This window comes from Sander lucioperca, chromosome 21, assembly GCF_008315115.2.
Source record: "Sander lucioperca isolate FBNREF2018 chromosome 21, SLUC_FBN_1.2, whole genome shotgun sequence".
Taxonomy (NCBI): Eukaryota; Metazoa; Chordata; class Actinopteri; order Perciformes; family Percidae; genus Sander; species Sander lucioperca.
Window position 1 is genome coordinate 20210836 of NC_050193.1, and position 18170 is coordinate 20229005.

Genomic DNA, 18170 nt, shown 5'->3' on the forward strand with positions numbered 1-18170 from the left:
GTCTTTATTCAAAATGTGTGCTGGTGTCTCCATTAGCTCTACACACACACACACCACACACACACACTCTTTTAGCATGTATAGAGGCAGCATATTTCCACATGTAAATGGGTGAATTAAGGCTTTATTTCAACCAGACTCTATGTAAATAATCAGTACTTTTAGCGTGTATAGAGGCAGCATATTTCCACATGTAAATGGGTGAATTAAGGCTTTATTTCAACCAGACTCTATGTGAGTCACCAGAGTGGTGATTGTTGGAACAGTGGGAAGATAAAACCAAGACGGCTTTTGGTAGTTTTATTTAGTTTCTGTCCAATTTGAAAGAAGTGTGTTTTACCATGATAAAAGTCCTGATTATTTACATGGAGTCTGGTGGGTTTGGTGATGGTGATTTCGGGTTACATTACAGCTTGTTTCTTGTTTAATACTGAACCAGTTTCAGAAATTGTTGGGAAAGTTCTCCTTTAAGCCCAGATCCAGCTCTGAGTCAGGTTCAACAGAACGTGTGGACACTGATCAGTGAACAGGTGATTTATTTCTAGTCTCTGGTGTCAGTGTGATCAACGTTAGCGTGCAGCAGTTCCTTCAGCTGGCAGCGGGGGGTGCCGTCTTGCTGCAGAGTCTCCCCAGCAGCCCGGCCATCTGCAGCAGAGAGTTCACGCCTTCAGATATCCTCATGTGAGTGTAACCTATCTCCTGCAGCACAGAAACACATCACACTGTTGATTACACCATGGTGTGTGTGTGTGTGTGTGTGTGTGTGTGTGTGTGTGTGTGTGTGTGTGCGTGTGTGTGTGTGTGTGCGTGTGTGTGTGTGTGTGTGTGTGTGTGTGTGTGTGTGTGTGTGTTTAGTGGGCGGAGCTTCACCTTGATGAACTCAAGCTTGAGGTACTCGGCCATGGGGAGGACCTTGCAAACCCGGAAAATGTTCCCGATGATGTCATCTGGCGAGTATCCGAGCGCCCACAGCGACTCCACCACTTTGTACGCCTGGTCAATGTCGCCCGCCACGCAGTGTTCCAGCATGGATTTCACCAGCAGAGGGTGGGGCTCATCGCACACTTTGAACACGTTCTCACTGTTGATGAAGCCGAAGCCAGAGTGGGTCGACTGAAGGTTATTTAGCGCCTGCAGCACGCACAGGAAGTCAGCACAAGACACAGGAAGTCAGCACAAGACACAGGAAGTCAGCACAACACACAGGAAGTCAGCACAACACCTGTCTGTCTGTCTCCTACCTGTCTCATATCTCCCTGTGCGGTGAAGATGACGGCCTCCAGACCACCGGCAGACACCGACAGCTCCTCCTTCTGGACGACGTCCTACAGGCGTGCCAGGATCTGCCCGTCTGTCAGCTTGGCGTAGCGCAGCACGGCGCAGCGCGACTGGATGGGCTCGATAATCTTATCTGACGTTTTGCACACCAGAGCGAAGCGCGTCGTCTTTGAGTAGATCTCGATGACCCTCCGCAGTGCCTGCTGGGCGCAGTCCGTCATGCTGCGTGACACCGAGACACAATCAGATCATCTTCTGTGAATTAAGGATTTATTTCCACCAGACTCCATGTAAATAATCAGGGCTTTTAGCGTGTATAGAGCCAGCATATTTACACATGTAAATGGGTGAATTAAGGGTTTATTTCAACCAAACCAGAGTAGTGATTGCTGGAACAGTGGAAAGATGAACCAAGACGTCTTTGGGCAGTTTTATTTAGTTTCTGTCCACTTTGAATAAAGTGTGTTTTACGCTGATAAAAGTACTGATCATTTACATGGAGTCTGGTGAGTAAAGTCCTGATTATTTACATGTGGTGGTTTTAGGGTAAAATTGCAGCTAGTTCTCTGACCTATCGGCTTCGTCCAGGAAGATGATCTTGTGTCGTCCTTTGGGCAGCGTGACTTTCTGCTGAGCAAACATCTTGATCTTGTTCCTCACCACTTCGATTCCCCTAAAGACACAACAGCAAACATTGTTAAAGTCAGTGTGTGTTAAGACATTAAAGACAGTAGCCTACAAGATGCTAACGGCTTTTTGAGCTAACGCACAGTCTATGAGCTAACGTTAGCAATCAAACAATCATAGATAGCTAAAACATTTTTGAAATGACTGCTAGCTAAAAGTTAATCAAACACAATAAAGGCTGTCACTTAATGGCGTTTTGAGCTAATGTTAGCAATCAAACAGTCATAGATAGCTAAAACATTTTTGAAATGACTGCTAGCTAAAAGTTAATCAAACACAACAAAGGCTGTCACTTGAATGGCATTTTGAGCTTACATTAGCAACCAAACCGTCATAGATAGCTACAACGTTTTTGAAATGATTACCATCTTCTGTTATTGTATGTAAAGAGAAACGTTTATTATTTTATAGATTTCAGAAATTTCAGTATGACACGTTATGCCGTAAACAGTTTAAATCTGAGCATGCGCGACTCACATCTGCACTCGACTCACATCGGGCAGTGACAGACACTTGCTGTAGCGACATTTCTCTTTCACATTATAGACTGTATCATTTTAATGTTCAAGTATGTGTAAATAAACTGAGTAAAGTTAGATCCATTGTTTGCAGTTTAGATGAAAGCGTAGTAGATACTCTAACTCTAACCAATCAGCTGTTGAGTGTTGGATGGTCATTTATTCGTGCTTTAGAACATAATCACGGTTTAAATGACCGTGTTGTCCGTGTGGTCGGGGCTGAAGGGGGCCCTGGTCTTGTATGGCTACGCTCTGACTTGCATATCCTGTTACCTTTTGTTGGAGGCGTTGAGCTCCAGCACGGCGTCCTTCATGGAGGCTCCCAGCAGCGCCCGGGACAAACACAGGATGCTGGTGGTCTTCCCTGTTCCTGGAGGACCTGCACAACAACACACACACACACACACACACACACACACACACACACACACAGACACACAGACACACAATATTTCAAGTCTCTAACCTAATGATGTCAGATTATTAAGATTAAACAGATATTCATAGTATCTAACCTGCTATGATGATGTTGGGGACATTTCCCTCTCTGGCGAACACTTCCAGCCGACTCACCGTCTCTTCGTTCCCCACGATCTGGTTCAGTTTGACCGGCCTGTATTTCTCCACCCAGGGCAGCTCGTAGGAGACTCTATCCGCGGGGTCTCCTGCTCCTGAATACGCCTTCTGAGCGCTGTCTACCGGCTTCTGCTGCTCGCACTCAGCCTCCACCATCTCAGCCTCCCGGATCTCCTCCCTGTCATCCTTCTCTTCCTCTTCTTCCTCCTCCTCCTCCCTGTCATCCTTCTCTTTCTCCTCTGCCTCCTCTTCCGCCTCCTCCACCTTTGGGGTGCCAGACTCGATGAGGATGGAGGGCAGTGGGGTCCTTGGTCTTGGTGTCAGGTTCCATCCATACAAATTTGTCCGCTTATCCGGTGTCGGGTAGCAGGGGGTCAATTTACATGGACGCACCTCTGTCTGCTTATCCGGTGAAAAAAATCATTTACTAATTACTATAAATTACTTTAAATACTATTGAGTCGAATAACAACAGCTGTTAGCTCATACAACTGTTCACATAAACATATTCTGTAATATATTATTTAAACAATATATTATTTAAATAAGTACATTTATTAGAATGTGAGAAAAAAAGATGAATTATTTCAATTTCATATACCCTTACTGAAGAGGTTGGCTCCTCAGCCAGGAGGGTGGACAGGTTGGCCAGCAGCCTTTCCTCTGCTAGCTGCTTCTCACAATGAAGTGCAGGGTGTTATAATAACAAAGATGCACAACAAATATGTTAATTTCAACACACGTTTTCTCTTGAAGTATAAACAGTGTCGACATGAAAGCACTTCATATAATTTGTTGTTATTAACCACTGACACTGACTTGTTCCATTACTTTAACACACACACACACACACACACCTAATACAGCATGGACTGGCAAAAATTAGACGGGATTAGCTATTTCAACGTACGAGTGAATTGGCATTAGCATACATGTGCTCTGCACACACATTAATAAAACAGACACATTGCATTGCACAGCGTCATTTGAAAGTATAAATATATATTCAGATTTATAAGTGGGATTGTCTGGAATCTGGCAATATAATAACCATTATGGTGGAATACACTGGCTAAGCAATTTACAAAAAATATTTGTGCTGACATAAATAGTTTAAATGAGAATACATTATAAAGTTCAGGGACCTGCACAACACTGGATTCACAGCACTTCAAATGCTAACACACTGCTGTCAAAACTGTTAACCACACATTCAAAACAGAATAGATTTCCGTCTGGAGCCTATCAAACACTGCTGATTACAATTTTAGCTGAAAGCCTTAGCAAGTGTCTTGTTTTAGACTAGTTAGTGAACATATACAGTATTTAGACAGAGAAAGCTCAGAAAGCATTTTTTGTACACAAACACCAAATAACAATGAAACAATTATACACTGTACTGTTTGAGAGAAACAGGTAAAAGAGCAAATATGCCAATATGTTCAGGTAAGATGTCTGAGGTTATATACACAGCTATGGATTTTTTTTGAAAAACACTATGTCTTCACAATAGTAAAACAGCGTTCTTGTTTTTCAGAAAGTAATGGAGGTGAAAGCAATGGAAACACCACAACCATTTGTATTTAGAGATGATTCAGACATCCAGTGTGATGAAGAAAACTTGCTGCATGATGCTGGACAGACGCATATGTATATATATATATATATATATATATATATATATATATATATATTACATAAAATCTATATCTTTTCTTTAAAGAAACTATTGAGTAGTGTGAAGTCACTTCAAATGTTCAAACTGTAAAGATGAGAACGTCAGTATTTTCTGTATTGGTGTTTGCTGCTAGTGTTTTTACTCTCAGTGTGTTCTGAGTGACAGTGTGTGTGTTGTCTCAGTGAGGATTGTTCATAGCGTTTGGCTGCACTGAGCCTGTTTTGAGACGTGTGTTAAGAACTGTGTTGCTGTGAATGAGTTTTGCAGGAGATGTGAACTGTTTAGTTCAGGTGACTGTTGGTAACAAAATCACTGCAGTCGGCAACGGCGAAACAAGCTACAATGTAAGTTAATAGGACGTCAATTGTAGGCCTACTAAAGCTTGTTTTTACGTTCATAAAAGTGGCTGTTTTGCCACTGACAGACTCAGATTAATATTCAAAGTGTCTGACAACATTATGGAAAGGATTTCGAAGGAGGTCAACCTTTCTGTTAAAGAGTAAGATCCTTTTTTTTAAACATAAAAGGTCTGCGAAATTGCGTTTGCTAAACCCACCAGACTCAATGTAAATAAACAATAATTTTAGCATCGTATGGGGCTACACAACTATTTCATTCCAATTTCGGGTCTTTCAGTCACAGTGAAAACCTCGTACATTTCCGGGGACAGCTACAGCCGGGGACAGGTCACCAAAACCGGGGACTGTCCCCGGAAACCGGGGACTAGGTCACTTGCCGTTATTAGCCGTTAATAATTAGCTGTAAACTTGACGTTCTGGCTACTCAGGCTTCTTCAACACTTAACAACTTTGGCTGCACGCTCTCTCTCTCTCTCTCTGCATGGCTGTCTGTCTGCCTGCCTGCCTGCTTCTCTGTGTGCACATCATGTCTCTGTCTACTACCGGGAATACGCACGACAGAGACGCAGAGGCCTCTGGGAGCAAGCAAAAAGCAAAATCCCAGAATTTGCCCAGACACACACACACACACACACACACACACACACACACACACACACACACACACACACACACACACTATTCCAATGTAATAACTAATTACTAAGTTAAACTGTGCCAAGCTTGGATGGTAATTTCCTCTCCTCCAATCGGAGCCTCAGCAACCTGTCGCAGTAGATGAACCAATCAGCTATTTTTATTTATTATTTTTAATCATTAATGTACTCATGTTATTTTTATTGTGAGAATAAATATCAAATTTCACTTTTTTTCTTGATGTTGACAATTAGTTTTTATTCATTAAAATGTTAATATTTGACCAGAGTGAATTTATACTGAAAATATAATTAAAACTATTTATTGATTTGTGATGTGTGTAAGTGTCACATCAGCTCTGACTTAATTGTTTTTATACACACACACACACACACACACACACACACACACACACACACACACACACACACACACCACATATTATTAATATTCAAGATCCATCCAACCGTGCACATCTGAATGCGTTTTGGATGGTAGCTTGTTTTATAAATAAAGCATATGTAGGCTATCAGTCTTTATTCATTCAGGACAGCCACATAGTTGTCAATCACAGTTGGTTTAAGTTTGATTGATTTATTGTGGTTGTTTAAGGTGGTTAAAAAGTCATTAAAGTCCTTTGTAGAGTGGGTCCAGACACCCCAAATATTATCCAGATATCTGAAGTAGTGGGCAGATAACAATTTCCAATTTTAATGAATGTCAATTATAGCGGACATGGAAATGATGTAAATAGCCTACCTGAATCCCACCTGACCATAGATCACTTCAGAGCCGTGGTTGGCCTTCAAACCTGTCTATCTCCGGCTCCCGGATACGGATTGACGAATCCCAGAGGCCTGTGCGCCATGCCCGTCCGCGCGCTGCCCACAGAGAGCCGACATGCAGGTATAGACAGGCAGACAGGCAGAGAGAGAGAGCAACAACGTTTTTGTTGGCTTGTGTCGAGGTGAGTGGTGACGAACTAAAGCCAGAGCATCGAGTTTACCGCTAATTACCCGAAATGCAAGACAAATGGTAACTTGTGTCTTAACATGAACTGGCTTATGTGATAAGTTAGTTAAGGGTTAGGGTTTTTCAGCTTCTGTAGGCTATACTTAATGGAGACACTCCATATGTTTATTAACGCCATCACAATCGACACATTAATATATGCAAATGAGACGTTAAGTAGCTGACACTTGAGAGCCCTGTAAATTGCCCAAAACATGAAAACAAGTGTCCTGCATTAAACAGTAACTTCAACTTTCAATTATTTTTTTATTTTAGAAATGTCTCAGCGAAAGATGGTGAGTATATTTTTTACAGTTTAAATATGATAATTGTAAGAGGATGAATCAAAGTGAAAAAATGTTAGCGTGGTTGGAGTTATTTAATTAATATGTAATTGAAATTAACATATTTGATGTGCATCTTCTTTATTATAGAACACACCTGCACAGGTGGCCGCCTGTCTCAGTGAGGAGCAACTGGCTGCCGCTGAGGAGAGGGTCCTTGCCAACCTCACCACCCTCCTGGCTGAGGAGCCCACCTGTACAGTAAGTGTTTCCACTATATAAAATATAGAAAGAGATAGGGGCCTATAAAAATCCATCATGTTTTAATAGCTGTACTATATAATATATTATAGAATATGTTCATATGAAAAGTTGTATGAGATAACAGCTGTTGTTATTCGACTCAATATATATCATAGGCTATGTCGTTGACTTAATTAGTAAATTATTTTTCATTTCAAGGAGGTGGGTTATTTTGAGGGGGTAATTCTTACCCCGAGGCCAAGGACCACACCGCCCCCCATCCCCGAGGAGCCCAGCACCCCAATCCCTCCCCGCACCCCCAGCCCGAGGACCACACTGCCCCCCATCCCTGAGGAGCCTGGCACCCCAATCCCTCCACGCACCCCCAGCCCGAGGACCACACTGCCCCCCATCCCTGAGGAGCCTGGCACCCCAATCCCTCCACGCACCCCCAGCCCATGTCTGTCCGATGGCTCTCTTCAGCCTTACCCCTCTCCCCGGGGTTTTGAGAGCGACCTTTCAGACAGCTCGGAGCTGTCCCCCCGTCGCCTCTCCATCAAGGAAGAGGTGGAGGAGGAGGAGATAGACACAAGGAACCTAAGAGAGCTGAAGAAGAAGGAAGAGGAGGAGGAGGAGGTAGACCCACTACAAATGCTCCTCGACCTCGTGGAGTAGGCTACCGTGTTCACGTATGTTGTTTAATAACATTGTAATGTAATGTTCAGTTATTAAAGTTCAAGTTCAAGTTATTATTTTTCTTTTTATTGTTATCCAATAAACAGACTTTATTAAATATATACATTACATTATAACCAATAGTTTCATTTACAATATGTGTAGTGTCAAAATCATCATTGCAAAGCCGGCTTTACAATGCCGGCATGGCTAGATCACATTGCAAAGCCGGCTTTACAATGAAGCACATTCTCACACTTTGAAACTAGCTGTTGGATTCCGTCCCAAATGCAGCACATATGCTGCAAGTGGAACAGCATCCAACAGCTAATTTCCAAGTGTCAAAAACCCACTCATTGCGAGGCCGGCTTCACAATGACGGCATGGATAGGTGGAATTGCAAAGCCGGATTTGCTAGATGAGATTGCGAAGCACACACAGACACACACATACAGATACACACAGACACACATACACAGAGACACACACACAGACACACAGAGACAAACACACACACAGACACACACACAGACGGAGACACAAAGACACACATACACACACACACAGACACACACACAGACACACACACACACACACAAGGGATTGAATTTTGAAATGTGTGACCCTACTCTGTTGTTTCAGACTAGATCCCTGGGCTAAAACTAAAAAAAAATATGTGTCCCTATAAAAACATGCCCCTGGCAAATGGGAGCATGTCAGTTTCTTCCTTTTGGGGCTCCTGTGACCAACCTCTGGATCAGACAGGATTCGCCGAGAGTGACTGAGTGAGTGACACGCACACACGCACACAAACACGCACACACACACACACACACACACACACACACACACACACACACACACACACACTGTGATGTCAGGTAATGTAAGGTGTTGAACTGTGTTTCCAAATGGGTTAAGGTTATGAAAAAATGACTTTCAGGGTTTGTCGCTCTGGGGTTGACGCCACCCGGCTTCTGGACTGATACCACGAAGGCCAGAGTCACTGAACCCCCAGAGTAGACAGACTTCCTCCTATCCCCGCCGCCAGCAGCCCTACAGCCGCTCCTCCTATGCCGAGGCAGTCCGGGGGAATCAGCGCAGCAACTCCCGCCTGTTTCAACGATACAACGAGAGGTCAAACTACAGGGATTTCAGAGGTAAAACCTACGCCAAATTCCTGTACAACAACGACAACACCTACCAGATAAAAGACAGGGGCGGCGGTCGTCACCAGGACCGCCAAACGGCAAAAAATGGAGCTCCGCGCCGAGAAGCCCCGCAGCGGAGCTGGCAGCGGCCCCAACAACAGAAGTGGCGGCAGCCACAAGAACAGCGATCCCGGGGCTGGAAGGATGGAAACCAACAGAGAGGAAGGTTTGTTCAATCCCAGAAAAACAAACAGCAAAAACAGGATGATGATGATGATCCAGACTTTATAATTAGAACCAAAGTCATACACAGAATTATTAAAGCCACACATCATCTAAATAATGTCACTTCTACTGTTACGCCACCGGCCATCGCTAGGATGACACACAACCTTATTACCTCCATCAAACCAGCTGATTCCAACCCGAGGATGGATCTCACCCGAGGATGGATCTCATTATTGAAGGGAATGCCAGGATCTGGGAACACACAACCCTTTTAGATCTCAGTGATCATTATAGAGACAATATTGAGAATAATTTCCAGATCCTAACTCAGTTAAATCCTGGCAACTGGAAAAAGAACTTTGAGATTGCAGCTGCCTGGTCTCGCAGCCATTTTGGCAGAAAACTGTCAGGCAAAACTCTTGAGGCAGTTTATGACAGGTTAGAAGCAACCACACAGGGCAACTCTCAGCACGCACCACAGGGAGGTTCCCAGACTCAGACCCTACCTACAGCGGAGACTGCAGCTCCCTCCATGGCCCCACAGGAGGGAGGCGAGGCAACATCCCTGCGACCACCTGCCCCCCCTCCTCCTCCTGCTTGTCCTCTTCCTCCTCCTGCTGCTCTCCATGCTCCTCCTATTCATCCTGCTCCAGTGGCGGCCCTACGTACTCGAGCTGGAAGAAGAAGACATTTGAGGACTGCATTAACGGAATTTTTGGACAAGGCCTTTCCCAACACCCCACCCCAAGCACAACCTGGAGTCCCACATTGGATAACACAGTGGGAGACACTCAGATCTGGTCCACAACAGACGACAACTGATGTCCACAAAGCTCCCCAGGTGACAGTACAGAGTGCTCCAGCTACTGAAGAGGTGACACAAGAGCAAGCTGTTGATGAGTCACAAGAACAGCAGCAGACTTCAAAAGAGGGAGAACTAATTTCTTTACATGCAGACCCTCTCCCAGCTGTTCCTCCTTCCTCCCACCCTCCCTCCTCCTCCCCCCTCCCTCTTCTTCTCCTGCCTCTATTATAGACCTTTCCCCATCCTCTCCTATTCCTGCCTCTTTTTCTCCCACCTCTCCTCCCCTTTCTCCCAGCTCACCTCATTCCCTCTCGCCGGTGATTCCGGTCCAGGAGCTGCCACAGCAGCAAAGGCCTCCATGCAGACTTCCAGACCTGCAAAGAACAGAGAATGCAGAAGGAACCACATCTTCTACCCCGGTTTCCAACACTGGGACAAGACTGGGCCTCTTACCTAAATCCCGGGTACAGAGCACACTCTCTTTTGCACCTCGCAGAATACCTATCCCACCTGCCCCAACAACATCAGACAGACAGACAGACACACACACACACACACACACACACACAACACACAGAGACACACACACACACACACACACACACACACACACAGACACGCACACACAACACACAGAGACACAGACACACACGCAGACACACACACAGACACACAAACAGACACGCACACACAACACACAGAGACACAGACACACACGCAGACACACACACAGACACACACGCAGACACACACACAGACACACACACACACAACGCACACAGACACACAAACAGACACGCACACACAACACACAGAGACACAGACACACACAGACACACACACACAGATGACATCGGACGGCTCGGAGCTGTCCCGCCGTTGCCTCTCCATTGAGGAGGAGGAGGAGGAGGAGGAGGAGGAGATAGATTGTCGGAACCTGAGAGAGCGGAAGAGGAAGGAGGAGGAAGACTTTAAGCAAATGCTCCTCGACCTCGCGGAGTAGCCTACTCTGATTAAGTATTAATGAATGTATATTAATAATGAATCAAAAGTAAAAAATTTTAAATTATTATCCAAAAAACAGACTTCATTACATTAGAAGCAATAGTTTCATTTACAATATGAACATACATGATTTCAAAACAGTCTATATGTCTCTTTATGTAAAGGTTAACAAAATATGAACATAAACATTAAGAAAACACTTTATGTTAACAACATATTCATGTCACAGTTAGACAAGCAATACCTCTAAAATATCCCATCAAATATCCCATCGAAAGCTTCCTCTTCTTTGGAGTTGCTGCTGAAAATACAGGGTGCAAAAAAAAAAAAAGGCAAGGCGTTTATCAGTAAAAAAAAGTGTATTCCATACATGGTTATTTTCATTATGTGCTAGGCAAAGAACATTGTTATAAGACCAAATGAAAGCCTTTTTACCTCTACCGTTTGATGACATATGAACTGGTGTTTGATGGGACGCTCATTGTTGACAAGAAACTAAAACCTCTTAACCATAAGTGGGGTCATGTGGCTCACAGTCTGCTTTGGGAGATTTTCTTGTGTATTTACTGTGATCTCTTCACTGAATATGCTTGGTCTCAGCAAAAAAAAAGGGAGGGAGGCCAGTTTCACGTGCCAAGTTAAAATGAGTCAGTAACCCTTTTAGTTTTTAACATATTAACAGAATATTCCTGTCCAAAAAGAGAAAAACCCATCAGCAAAATAGCAACACTAACAGTGACTTTAGCTTCCTGCCATGTTTTTTTGATGACATCAAAATGTATCCATGCAGATGAGTGATAAATCACCTAACAACATTATTTGGTGAAAACAATAAAAAAGACGATTTTCAAGAGGCTCCATTGTGTGTGTAGTATGAAATTTACTGGGTTAAACAAGTGAAAAACAAGTCTACGTGAATAACTATGTAAGCAATAGTATTCTCTGTATATGTTGCCACTAAGCTGCAAAAGAAGTACACATGCAGGTCTACACACACACACACACACACACACACACTAGCTAGACAGTCATACATAAACAGATAAACAGTTTTAGTTGGCGTTAACTACTGAAGACACTTGTCTTACAGAAAAAGTATACATGCAGAGACTGCTTCTAAAACAGCCAAGATGGTGTAGTGCTAGTCAAATGTTTGTGATTGTTAGTGTGCTTATCTGTTCTGCCCTAATAAGAAAACTTATTCATCATCGTTACATGTGTAGAATGTCTGTCTCTGAAAACAGAACACAAGCTTCAGCCCACAATGATTTCAGCTCTGTCAGGTAAACTATACATCGAGACTGGGGAGACATTGACGCTCCTGTTTGTATAATACAGGTGAAAGTTGTTGACCTTTTATTCATTTATATGAAGCGTACTGTATATTTATCGCAAGTGTATGTATCAGCATCTCTCTGAAGTGTGCGAAATATCGGACACTGCAGCGATTTTATTTAGACCACAGAGCAATATTCCAAAAAGGTGTAATACATGGGTAGCATGGATAACTGTGTGGAAATATATGCCAAGGTAAATGCACAGGGGTGCAAATAGCATACATTGATATTTGTACCAGACGGGGTATTAATAGAACACATTGCCGTGTGCGTTATTCGCTGGCGCTACCTATCTGGTTATGTACTCCGGTAAGAGTAACCTTCTGTTTTAGTTCAACCGATTTATTGACAAGTCCAGCAGGTGAATACAATGCTTGTTACTTACAATAGTATATGTGGATGTGTGTGGAAATAGGCCTACAGAATATTTAAATATAACTTGTACATAATACATGCACGTAGCCTACTGTAAATTAAAGAGAAATAAGCAACAAATCACTCTGCAGTATGCCTAACTATAGTCAATAGATGGCGCCCTAAGACCACGAATGAACAGAACAGTAGAATGCAGGTCCAATAGTCATGTGTGTTTAGCCTAAACCCGACAAAAACACTCACCAAAACGTCTCCGTTGGCTTCTCCACACTTTAACTGAAACCTCTCCGTTGTTCCAGCGTAGGGTGACCAAACGTCCTCTTTTGCACGGACATGTCCACTTTTTACCTGCTGTCCGAGGCGTCCGGGTGGGGCTGGGGTTTTTTAAATGTATGGAAATGTCCGGTTTCTCCGGCTACTTAAATTGACTGGCGCTTTTTTTTTTCAAACTTTATTGAAGAATGTAGGAAGGAACGTACTCTGTACATCTTAAGTGTTCCAAACGAGCCAGGCGGAGAGCTCCACAGCAATTGAGCACAATTCAGATTGTGCGAGACAGGAAGTCGAGCACAGAAACAAAATAAAACATCCGGTTACTTTTCAAAATAAAATACACCGTGCTCACGGCAGGTCATATTTCCCTGCACTACACCTTGAAAATGCTCCCTCTACATGGAACAAGTTACAGAAATCCATGAAACTTACTGAGCTGATCTCATTGGTCACTGTTAAGAGGATGTTGATTGACTTGGAGGCAGCCACATCTGGCTGTAGATGTTTTACCTGATGTCTTTATGATTCTGGTTGACTTTGAGGGATTTGCTGTTCAGTTGTTTTGCAGCAACTTTAGTTCAGTGGCAGAGGTCAGGAGGTAAAGGCTTTAAAGGTAAGACATACCTGCCTAGTGTGTAGGGTTCTGCCTGGCCCATCAACATCAGCTTAGGTGCTAAAGGACTCAAGTCATATAAACAGGGCAAACGCACAGGCATTGTGTAGAAACATATAAATAGAGAGAAATAGATTATAAAAAAGTTGAACTTTAATAAAAAAAACTTTAATGAAAAATATATGAACAAACATTGAAAACAACACAATTGAAACCCCCCCCCCCCCATCATCTCCCTCGTGCTTTCCATATAGCATGCTCTTCAAATTTTTTCATTTTGGCAAGATCACAGATGTGATTCATCATTCGAACACTGTTACTCAGACCGCAGTCCAGTTGTGCTCCTTGATGATGTCAGTCGTAATGATGAACTCGGATGGTCTGGTTTCACTCTGTTTGCTCGGTGGCTGCGGGTGTCCCTGCCCAAAGATCTCCTCCACCTTGCCCTTAAGACTCTCCTTGCTGGGTTGTTTATTCATGGCCCAACCTGGAGAAGATTCACAGCTTCGTCCATATGCCGCCAACAGAGCCGCCTGCATCTGTGCATTGATATAACAAACATATCTTGTCGTGAGAATGTGCGGCCCGTCCGCAAAGTCTTTTCTGGCACTGTAACGTGGCGAATTCTAAATGAAAAGTGCCGAAAATCACCAAACATTACAAAATAAAGTTTCCACTTCACTTAAGGGCATACGTCTGTGGTTGTCTATGAAAAAACATAATTATAACCGCTGATACTCCATAAAAGTTTGTTTTGTTTCACGTCGTTCACACTATTAACTGTTTAATTTGCAGGCTACTTAACCTCTGTTAAACATGAGGACGGGAAATGAATGATAAATCCACTTAGAAAATACTTTCAGTCATCCTCTGTATTTCTCATGGATTAAATATCTTACTCACTGTTTAACAAAAAGATCGGTAATAAAATGCAATCGTGTCTGTGAATCTGAATTTGCTGAGGCTCAGACATCCATGGCGCACAGGAGACGCACGGATCCATCTCCCCAGGAACAAACGCTGTGTCGGGTGGGCAAACTCATGTGATGCGTAATTGATCCCGTGGATGATTTGTAAGCTATTAAGTAAACAAAGTGTACCCGGTCCACCAAACACTGGGCCGTCTCGACTGTCTTAATTCTGCACATATTTCTGTTACTGTAGTCCTATTTACTATTTCATTATTTCATCCATGCGTGGCGCAGCGGATCTGTGAGCACTGTCACCTCGTGGATACGCTGGCCTCACTCACCCATTGGTTGTTCCTATAATGCAATATACCGTTGGAAAAGGAATATGATTGGCTACACCTGCCACGGTTGACGTGTTGTCAATGACAGTTTTTAAAGATGGCTGCTCAGAGAGAAGACGCAGCATATTGACGCTCCACAGTGGGAGCGCTTGCTGGATGTCGGGGGCTGTCCCGGGGTGAAAACTCAACAGAAAAAGGTGAGGATAGTTATATTGTGTAGGCAGCAACATGAAGGAAACAAACATACCCAGCAACACGGTGCAGGTAGACGGAACGAGGTCGGCTAACAAAGCTAGCAGACAGTTTGCAGACAATTAGCATGGACTCTACAGGCTGCAGTCCGGACTTCTAACTCCAGGAATGATCAGAGTTTCGACCACCCGTGTCTCATAAAAACGGAGGACTTGTATCAGACGGAGGACAGTTATTACATGGTGTTGGAGCTGATGGAGAAGAGTTGTTCCACAGAGTAAAGTTTCAGCAGCAGCTCGACAAGTCTGTCGCCAAACTTTATTTCTATCAGATGCTGAGAGTGGTCAAGTACCTCCACAGTAAAGGGATCATCCACAGGGACCTGAAACCAGAGAAGATCCTCTCACTGACATATATATATATATATATATATATATATATATATGTGTGTGTGTGTGTATATATATGTATATATGTATATATATATATATATATATATATATATATATATATATACATATATACATACATACATACATACATACATAAATACATACATATAGTACAAAATAGGTGATACATGTTTCATTATGTATGTATATGTGTAGATAAACCACAGTAATTGAGCAGTTGCATCAATTATATATAATAACTCAGAGTAACATTAATAAAACTGGTTGTGGTTGTGTTTTTGGATAGGAGTGCGCCAGTCACATACTCAGGATTGGTATCAATCCCAACTTTAAATATTAACAGAAAAAGGGAAACCTTTTTGCCACAACGTGAACATATTATAAATAATAAATAAATAAACAAATGGCATTGTGTACAGGCTAATATTTATCTAACTAAAATGCAAAGGAATTTAAATAACAAAGACTTTTTACTGCAAACTGCATATTGACACAAACCTGTTGACTAAACTTAAACTTGGTGACTGCCCTGTTGTCAACATTGAACTACTACAGGTTAGAACGACAAAATCCAAAGGAGTCAAAAACGCCGCAATACGGAACCGTCTCCCAAGCAACTTACTGCCCCACGCGTGTCATCAGTCTCTATGTAAGAAAATCCCTTGCATGTCAGCAGCATGTTCCGTGGTGGATGCACTTCGGATTAAACAGACAGACACGGAAAGTGGGAAAAGGTTACGCAGCGTCGCTGTAATGCTACAAACACCCTCAAACAGCCCTTTAACCTTGTGGGGTCCAGCATTTTGGCCCCACAAAGCTGTCCGGACCCCACAAGTATACTGAACTCCCAGTTTTGGGACCCCACAAATACAGTTAAACAAGAACACACACAGACAGACAGACAGACAGACACACACACACACACTGAATTGTCAGGTAATGCAAGGTGTTGAACTGTGTTTCCAAATGGGTTAAGGTTATGAAAAAATGACTGGCAATGTTGTGTTTTTACTTTCAGGGCTCGTCGCTCCGGGGTTGACGCCACCCGGCTTCTGGACTGATACCGCGAAGGCCAGAGTCGGGAGCATTTGGCAGCAGGTACGCATAAACGCACAGACACAGCACTCACACAATGGGTCAGAGTATCGCTGGCTCCGGGGTCAAAAAACGATAAAATCCCAACATACAAACAAAGCTGACGAATGCAGCCCGAAATGAGCGTGGAGGCGCAGTCAGCACGGCTCCTTCGAAGATTGGTTTCTGCTTCCCCCACGCTTCATGGCAGGCTGAAAAGAAAAAAAAATCCCTTAAAATCACCCGTAGACGCGGCCAACTCAGTCTCCCTTGAGATGCGCGAAGGACCGCCAAAAGTGAGCGTGGGGACGTGCACGGCCAGGGGCTGGCGCGAAGGTTACATCTCTGCCTATCGCTAAAGAGTGTATTCCTGTTTCTCTCCGCTCACGGCAGGCCTAAGCTGCCCTTCTTTAAATCATTTACAGATACACTTTGCGCACACAGAGTGCACGTGTTTAGCGTCTTCAAGGTTCTTTGTTTTGTTTTCCCCCCCTTTTTTTCACATGCCGGTCGCACGCCGTCGACGGGACCCCACTTGTGGATTGAAGCTGCCGAGACGACCGTCGGGAGGCGGCGAAATGTGACGGCAGGTATGCAGACGCACCGCTCCCAGGGACACCATAAAACGCGACATAATGAGTCAGAATGGGGTCAAATGTGCAGAACGACAAAATCCAAAGGAGAAAATCCAAAATCAAATACATAGGTCTTCAGCCTTGATTTAAAAGAACTGAGAGTTGCAGCAGACCTGCCTGCAGTTTTCTGGGAGTTTGTTCCAGATATGTGGAGCATAAAAACTAAATGCTGCTTCCCCCTGTTTAGTTCTGACTCTGGGGACAACAAGCAGACCTGTCCCAGACGACCTCAGAGGTCTGGGTGGGTTCACACAGACATAAGCCACTGAAAATGGACCGAAATCACTTTCAACATTTTGACATTTTGAATGAACTGATATTGGTTTCAACATTCAATTCAACAGTCGAAGCAATCTTTAAATGAATTAACCACTCGAGGCTGTTACATGAAATGAAGAAAAATACAAATTCCCTGAACTTCCAAATTGGTTAGCAAAGTTGCAACATTTAACAGAATTAATTACAATATATTTTTTTTTAACTTTGGAGTAACTTTTGGCATCTCATACTTTTTTTACTTTCTCAAACTAAACATTTCTCTGAAATGAAAAGACTACACATTTGCTCTTTTATGCTGAAAGAACAGGAAGCTTTATTGCGAAGGGGGACCCACTTCCTGCCTGCCTGCCTGCCTGCGTGGGCTCTTGATTCCCTCTTACATTTCCCGGTAACCATCAGCGCATGCGCTGATGGTTACCGGGAAATGTAAAGTGGTGCCACTTGGAACCACTGGGGGTCTCTGATGTGCCTGCACACACACACAACACACACACAGACAGACAGTCAGAACGACAGACAGACAGACAGACAGACACACACACACACACACACACACACACACACACAGAGACACAGAGACACACACACACACA

General features: G+C 43.5%; 1 protein-coding gene across 1 annotated transcript; it reads right to left on the bottom strand.

Moving 5' to 3' along the window:
• Positions 1-391: 391 nt before the first annotated feature.
• LOC118494087 (replication factor C subunit 2-like) lies at positions 392-3249 on the bottom strand. Its single transcript, XM_035996556.1, is given in 6 exon segments — positions 392-699; positions 871-1131; positions 1242-1500; positions 1850-1951; positions 2757-2862; positions 2999-3249. Coding segments are annotated over 6 exon segments (1056 nt in total). The 5' UTR covers positions 3216-3249; the 3' UTR covers positions 392-588.
• Between the last annotated feature and the right edge of the window lie 14921 nt (positions 3250-18170).